Source organism: Carlito syrichta, unplaced genomic scaffold (genome assembly GCF_000164805.1).
Source record: "Carlito syrichta isolate Samal-C Ts95f unplaced genomic scaffold, Tarsius_syrichta-2.0.1 Scaffold312962, whole genome shotgun sequence".
Classification (NCBI taxonomy): Eukaryota; Metazoa; Chordata; class Mammalia; order Primates; family Tarsiidae; genus Carlito; species Carlito syrichta.
The window spans coordinates 278,148-285,781 of record NW_007257058.1 but is presented as its reverse complement, the minus strand read 5'-3'; the positions used below and the strand labels follow the sequence as shown (position 1 = coordinate 285,781).

General features: G+C 44.9%; 1 protein-coding gene across 1 annotated transcript in view; it reads left to right on the top strand.

The window, feature by feature from the left end:
* Nucleotides 1–7,634, top strand: part of TACC2 (transforming acidic coiled-coil containing protein 2) — a 56,393-nt gene that overhangs the window by 21,695 nt on the left and 27,064 nt on the right. Inside the window, exon 7 of the mRNA XM_021718600.1 lies at nucleotides 7,250–7,311. Coding sequence (XP_021574275.1) covers nucleotides 7,250–7,311 — 62 coding nt within the window. The remainder of the gene's footprint in view (nucleotides 1–7,249; nucleotides 7,312–7,634) is intronic.

Below are 7,634 nucleotides of genomic sequence, written 5' to 3'. Positions count from 1 at the left end.
TTTTTTTATTTATTGTAGAGATGAGGTCTCGCCTGCCCAGGCAGGTCTTGAACCCGCAGGCTCAGGCAGTCCACTCACCTCAGCCTCCCAAAAGCACGAGATTATAGGCTGAGCCGCCGAGCCCGGCTTTGTCTCCATTTCTTTGCTGCTAATAAGGGACTAAGGTCTCCTTTAAATGGGCTCCCTCTGCATCTATGCAGGGCAGTGTGTAATGGATGTGCAGGTGTTTTGTTGTTGTTGGGTGTTTTTGTTTTTTTTTTTTTTTGAGTCAGAGTCTCACCGTCACCCAGCCTAGAGTGCAGTGGCATAATCACGGCCACTGCAGCTTTGACCTGCTGGACTCAGGCAATCCTTCCACTTCACCCTTCTAAAGAGCTTGAACTACAGGTGCACACCACCACGATCATCTAATTTTTTGATTTGTTGTAGAGATGAGGTCTTGCCAAGTTGTCCAGGTTGGTCTCAACCCCCTGGGCTCAGGCAGTCCTCTTGCCTCCACCTCCCAAAGTGTTGGTATTACAGGCGTGAGCTACTGCACGCAACTCAGGTAGTTTTTAGTTGTAACTTAGAAACTCAAACGCTTCCTGTGGTGGCTCTTCTGGGGTCAGGCCTCTTTCCGTGGTTTACTCTGTGCCCACGAGATCTCAGAATGGTGCCAATCCACATTTATGGTGAGATCCACTTCATATTTTTCAGAATTTTGGATATTTTGCTTCTTACTACACAAAGCTGCCTTCCTAAGTTTGACAATGAAAAGATGATCCAAATTTCATATACTTTGTAGCATTTTTTATTTTTTTTGAGTTGGAGTCTCACTCTGTCGCCCAGACTGGAGTGCAGTGGCCGCTCCCTGCCAGCGCAGCCTCGGCCTGCTGGGCTCCGGCGATCCTTCCGCCTCCGCCTTCCGAGTAGCCGGAATTACAGGCATGCACCACCACGCCCGGCTGATTTTTTGATTTATTGTAGAGATGAAGTCTCGCTGCCCAGGCGGGTCTTCGAACCCGCGGGCTCAGGCAATTCACTCACCTCAGCCTCCCAAAAGCGCGGGATTACAGGCTGAGCCACCGAGCCTGGCTGTAGCATTTTATTTTCTGCAAAATAGAGCCTTTTGATTTGCTGTCAGGTTGGCCCTCTGGCTTTGGGAGTTGAGAGGCCTGAAAGTGACCATCTGGCTTTAATCTGACAGAGGCCCTAAGATCTGACTTCAGCTTCCCTTCAGTCTTTTTCTTCCTCTGCACCCACACCTAAGACTTGAGTCTTCTCCCTGGACATCCCTCACTCAGCTACCTCTGCAGTGCTGCTGCTGGCCCACATGCTGGAATGTCCTTCCACTCTTCCCCCCCCCACCTCACTCCCTGTTTCCAACCCTTGCCTTAGTGCTGCCCTGTCAGCCTTTCCCTAGGCATCCACTCCAGCTCTGCTTGCCTTCAATGCTTGGTCAGGCCCAACTAGGGGCACATAACACCGTAATGATGATATGTGTGCATTTCTTGCTTCCTGATTTTATTGTGTGCTTCCCGAATGGATTGTGTGCTTTTCAAAGTCAAGAACTTTGTCTAGTTCATCTTTGTTCCCACAGCATGCTGAACTTTGTAGGGGCTAAAAACAGGTTGGTGGAATAAAGGTAAATACAAGCAGGTAATAGCTCAGGGGCAACTCAGATGATTTGATCTTTGCAACAGGCATCACCTACTTCAGGAGTGGAGGTAGAGGGGGAAGAGGTTTTACATCCTAGAAGCAACAAGGAACATTTGAGCCCATGCATTGGACTTGGCCATTTGATAGCACCTATGGTTTCCTGCTGGTTCGTGTCTGTTGAGCTCAGTAAGAAATTTCTAAATGTCAGAGAAACATTTAGAAACCGGCCTGGACTTGGCACATGATCAAAAGGCGTATGGTTTTGATGTGTGTATGTGTTTAGTTTTATCATCAGGAATCAAATCCATGCTTTTTTTTTCCTTAGAAAATAAAATTCTGACCAGGCGTGGTGGCTCAAGCCTGTAATCCCAGCACTTTGGGAGGCTGAGGTGAGGGGGTTGCTTTGAGCCCAGGAGTTCAAGATCAACCTGGGCAACATAGTGAGACCTTGTCTCTACCAAAAACAAACAAACAAGCAAAAAACTGGGCATGGTGGCACACGCCTATAGTCCCAGCTACTCAGGAGGCTGAGGAAGAAGGATTGCCTGAGACCTGGAGGTTGAGGCTGCAGTGAGCTATGATTATGCCACTGCCCTCCAGCCTGGGTGACAGAGTAAGACACCAACTCAAAAAAAAAAAAAATATATAAAACCCTAATAGTACTTTTGAAACGAATATGTACCTTATTCAATGGTAATATCTGTTTGTTCATCTTTTACATTGTACCAAAACAGACAACTCATTAGGTGAGTGACATAGTTGACAATTGTTTGTTTCTGTAAAGAATTCAACAAGTAAGTAAATGTGTAAGTTTGGAACAAAACTGTTAAATCTGCCTCCTAAGAAAACAATTATGAAGATCTGAGAAGTCATGACTAAAATTTTAGCTGGCAGACAGTCAAAAATCCATCATCAATGTGGCGACAACAGTTGTAGTTCCGGACACTACCTGGGGGTGCTGTTGTGCTCATCACAGTGCATCTGTGCAGGTCCATGGCTGTGATCTGAGACTTTCTCACATTGAGGTCACCAACCACAGGAAAAGGAAGTGTTGGGTTAGAGATAGTAATGACTATTTGAACACATATTCACGATAATAGTAATTCTATGGTTAACAATAATAAAGCAGGAACTGTCAGTGGTTGAGCTTTTTTTTTAATTAAAAAATTTTTTTTTAATTTTAAAGATGTGGGGTGCAATTCAGGGTTAGGTATACAAATGTTCATTATGCAAGTACCGTTGTTGATGAGGTATAGCCTCCCCTTCCCCAGGTAGATTCCTGCTACTGCCAATCCCGCTTCCCCGCTCCCTTCCCAGCAGTTTCCCACTACTGCCAATCCTTTTCTTATAGTATTATGATAATTGTTCAATGTCCACTTATGGGTGAGAACATGTGATACTCAGTTCTTTGTTTCTGTGAAAGATCACTCAGTATTAGAGACTCTTAAGTTCATCCAGGTTGCTGTTAAGTTCATGATTTTGTTCTTTTTTACGACTGAGTAACATGCCATCATGTATATATAAAGTGGTTGAGCATTTACTGTGAGCTGTGCAGAGACTTTTATTTCATCTTCTCAGCTCTATGTAGTGGATTTCTACAATTTCCCACTTTAAGAACCAGGAAACATGGGGCATACCTCATCAACAAGGGTACCTGTATAATCAGTGTTTGTATACCTAACCCTGAATTGTACCCCACATCTTTATAAAAAAAGAACCAGGAAGCAGGCTTGACACTGTTCATGACGCCTGCAGTGTTGTGGGACTAATCCATGGAGAACCCAGTCTGCCTGACTTCACAGCTGTGCTCTGTGTTGCTGTGCTGTGGGTGGGAGCGTGGACCAGGCCTCATGCCCTCATCTATTGAACGAGGGTACTGAAATAGTCATCCTTTCCTACTTGGTCCAAAAGAACAGTGTTGAAGAGTTTCAAGTTGTCATTAGTATTTCAAAAAGCCTGAATGAGTGGAACTAGTTTAGAAAGGGGCCCGGGTGACTAAAATACCCTTTTTGGGCTGTAGTAATGTCAATTCACTGTGGTAACACTGATTAAAAAAAAAACAAAACACCAAGACTGAAAATTTTAAATGATTTTCTTTGCACGCTTGCTTAGGAAACATGCTTTAAAACAGGGTGCAGTGGGACAAAACTGAACTCTTGTGACCCCTAGGAATGAAAATACCAGGAACCTTTGGGCTGTACACCCTGAGACCCTCTTGTTTGTGTCAAAGAGTTGCTGAGAGGGCATTTGTCCTTAGATTTACAAGTCTGGGTGACTCTTTGGGGGTCATGTGGTTTCCTTGTCTCCCTTAACACAGCTGCGTCAGCCCCTCCTTCCCATACCCAATAGAGAGGAAAGTGTCCTTCTCAGGAGCCTAGTTCTTCTTTAATGGTGGACCTTGTCACAGTCATGCTACAGACGTTTAGAAGGGCCACAGTGAAGAAGCTGAGAGCAGCTCCTTGTCCCCTTCCCCAGGGCTCTTTTCTTCTTCCCGAACAAGGCCACTTATGTTAAAAGTTTCCAGAAATGTTAGCAATGAGCAGTAATATATCTGGTCATAATTCTTTACATTTGTATGACTCGTAGTAGGACTTTTATCATACAGCATTTCATTTTATCCTACAAAATGTAGGCACTTTGAACTCCATTTGGTAGGTAAGCTGGCAGGCCCGAGGTTGGGTGAGTTGGCTGCCCTGATCTGGGAGTGAAGACCTGAGACTCAGCAGCATCCTTCTGGCTTCGGAACAGGACTCCTTCGAGTTCCCTAGCAAATCTCTAGCGATTAGTCAGATGAACTCAGTTGTCAAGCCGTCTCACTGTGCAAATGCCCTAGTAGGAAGCAATTACCAGAAGTAGCTCTTGAAAATGAACAGGACCACTGAAAAATAACTTTGAGCCTCTTCAGCTAGGAGCAGCCACGTGTTATAGCAAGGTCCTTTTCCTTTAGATGTAAAGATGCCGTGCCACTTGGTATATTGGTGTTACCCTTCCTTGAATGCCAGCTGCATGTGGCATGGTGTGAAAATGGGGCTAAAATTGGATATGGCTTCACCCCCTCATGCCTGCTCCTTGAAGCTTAGAATTTGAAGCAGATGAGTGAGTTTGAAAACGAACTTTAGGAAGATGGTTCCTCCAAATATTAGCGATCACCCAAGATGAAACGCAGAAGTATTTATTTTTCTTACATCCTGTCAAGGCCTTTTTGTAAACTGTAAATGAGGACCCAAAATGGCTGTGATTGGAAGAAGCAGGGTGTATCCTGAAGGGAAGCCTCTCCAGGAATCCACCACTCATCTGGGATTGAGTGTGGACCTGCTGAAACCAGGCATCCTACAGATGTAGACATTTCTCTGGGTCCATTGCTGCTTCTGAAGGAATGAGGGACACTGGACAGTGGGAAGGGACCCCATCTTGACAGGTAGGAAAGAAGGAGATGAGTGAGCTTGGTGACCTGAAACTCAACCAGATTTAGCTGCTGGGAAGCAAGCTGAATTTCTAGGTTGGGCACCTTGCTTGAGGCAAGCTGATAACCAGAGCTGAGCACACACCTGGGACCACAGGTCCCTAGAAAATCTCTGTGGTATTTCCTTGCTTGATTGGTATATCCCTGGTGCTCTGTTCCATTTTGGAGTGTGCTGAGAGATTTCTCTTAAAGCAGCAGCTGGTTCACTAGGACCTTCTCAACTTAAACAGTCTATAAGAACAATGAAATGATAGTCCTGGGGTTCTTTACCTAGAAAGTGATCGATCCGGAAGAGACCCAAAAGTCTCATACTTCTCGTTACTTATTTATTTTTTTTTTTTTTGAGTTGGAGTCCCACTCTGTCACTAAGACTGGAGTGCAGTGGCACGCTCCCGGCCACCGCAGCCTCGACCTGCTGGGCTCCGGCGATCCTTCCGCCTCGACCTTCCGAGTAGCTGGAACTACACGCGCGCACTACTTCCTGGCTAATTTTTTGATTTATTGTAGAGATGAGGTCTCATGTTGCCCAGGTGGGTCTTAAACCCATGGGCTCAGACAATTCACTCACCTCAGCCTCCCAAAGCGCAGGATTACAGGCTGAGCCACCGAGCCCAGCTGGACATTAAGTCTTTATAAATGAATACTTCTGTATCTTAAGTTGGGACACACCCTGGGATACAGGCTTGCCTGACAGTTAGAAACACATTTTCTAAGCTCTAGCCCAGTGGTGAGTTGTTTGTGCTATAGTCTCTGTGGTTTCTAAGTGACAGCAAAACCAAATGTGAGCATTCAGGATGCAGGAAGTCTTTCTGGCCTTTATTCCTCAAGACTGTCTTCAGTCCTAAGAGCAGGCCATGCCTACTAGAAGGATATAGGGAGGGAGATTCAGAGATTCCTAAAAAGTTACCCATGTGTTTAAGTGCTAGAGATTATTCAGCCTCAACCGCACACGTTTGTAGGTTTTAAGAAAGTCTTCTAGGAAATAGCTCATTTTAAAGCTCATGTTAAAGAGGCATTATTTCAGTGATGCCTTCAACAATAAGCAGAAATAAAGGAGCATCAAACCAGAACTACTATTTATATTTTTTTCATCTAAAAAAAAAAAATCCAGGCATTAAGCTTGATGGATTGCCACCGATGTTTTTTCACAGTTAGTTTCCGAGCAGGGTACTTGTCCCATTCTGGTTTTCTTTTTAAGTGGAAAAAAGGCATCTGGTAGCTCTAGATTGAGGCTTCTGTGAGGACAGAAGTCCGTTCTGGTCTCATTCACCACGGTATTCACTATGGTTGAAGAGACACAGAGTAGGTGCTCCATAGAGTAAGAAGAGACATACAGTAGGTGCTCCATAGAGTAAGAAGAGACATAGAGTAGGTGCTCCATAGAGTAAGAAGAGACATAGAGTAAGTGCACAGGGAGTTCAGTCGGGTTAGAGCTGAATTTCCCCATAACATTGTCCAGGTACTTGAGGCAGGCAGTGGGCTTTCTAGTCTCCACTGAGTGTCTGGAATTTTCTTTGCAGACTGAAGTCATTAATCAAATTGAAATAGGTGATTTCTCCCTCTAATTTGACTTTCATAGTCTTCGCATCTGATCATTTGATTCAGCCCAGCACTGTAGACACTGGTAGAATGTTGGGTAATGTTCTAGGTGACTTGCAAAGCTTTTCTTACCAACAGTGCTGAAGGCACAATATTGTTCTTCCCTTGCTTCAGAGGGTAGCAGGAGGTGAATTCTTAGGAAGTATGGGTCCAGATGGAAGATGTAATCAGGATGCCTTATTCCACGTGTTGCACGTGAGAGTTACAGAGAAAACCAGCACCAAATGTGCACTTATTTTAAATGATGTGAATAGTCAGTGTAGAGTGCTCAGATCCATCCACATGCAGACCTGTTCATGGTCATGCCTTGCATGAATATCCTCCAGACGCTTTCTGATTCCTTTATGACAGAAACCCCTTTTGTGCAAGAAGTTTATGCATTATCTGAAAACACCTGAGTTGAACCTCCCCTTTGAACTGTATCAGAAGTCTCTCTAGTCACTGGGTACCCTCAGAAAGCCCAGAGCCTTATCTGAGGCCCCACCCTGCCTGGCCCAAATCTTCCCATTTATTTCTGGCACTAACCTTGCTTTTTTTTTTTCCCCTCAGAGTTGGATTACAGAAACTCCTATGAAATTGAATATATGGAAAAAATTGGCTCCTCATTACCTGTAAGTTCGTCTGCCTCGGGCCAGTTAGGGGACGTGCTTTCTGGCCTGCAGGGGTCTTCTCTCCTGTGCAGGGGTAGCTCTGTGCCCATGACATCCTGGGTACACGTGATGGTAGATGGGGGCTAGGGGATTTGAGGTTTATACTCAGTCTACTTCATCTGACATTTTTAGGGAGAAAGTGATAGAATGCAATTATGCTTCCTGTAGAATTATTTCCCTAGACTGAGAAAGAGATTAGTCAGGGATTTCTTTAAAAAAGAAAAAAGGGAAGCCGGGCTCGGTGGCTCAGCCTGTAATCCTGCGCCTTTGGGAGGCTGAGGTGA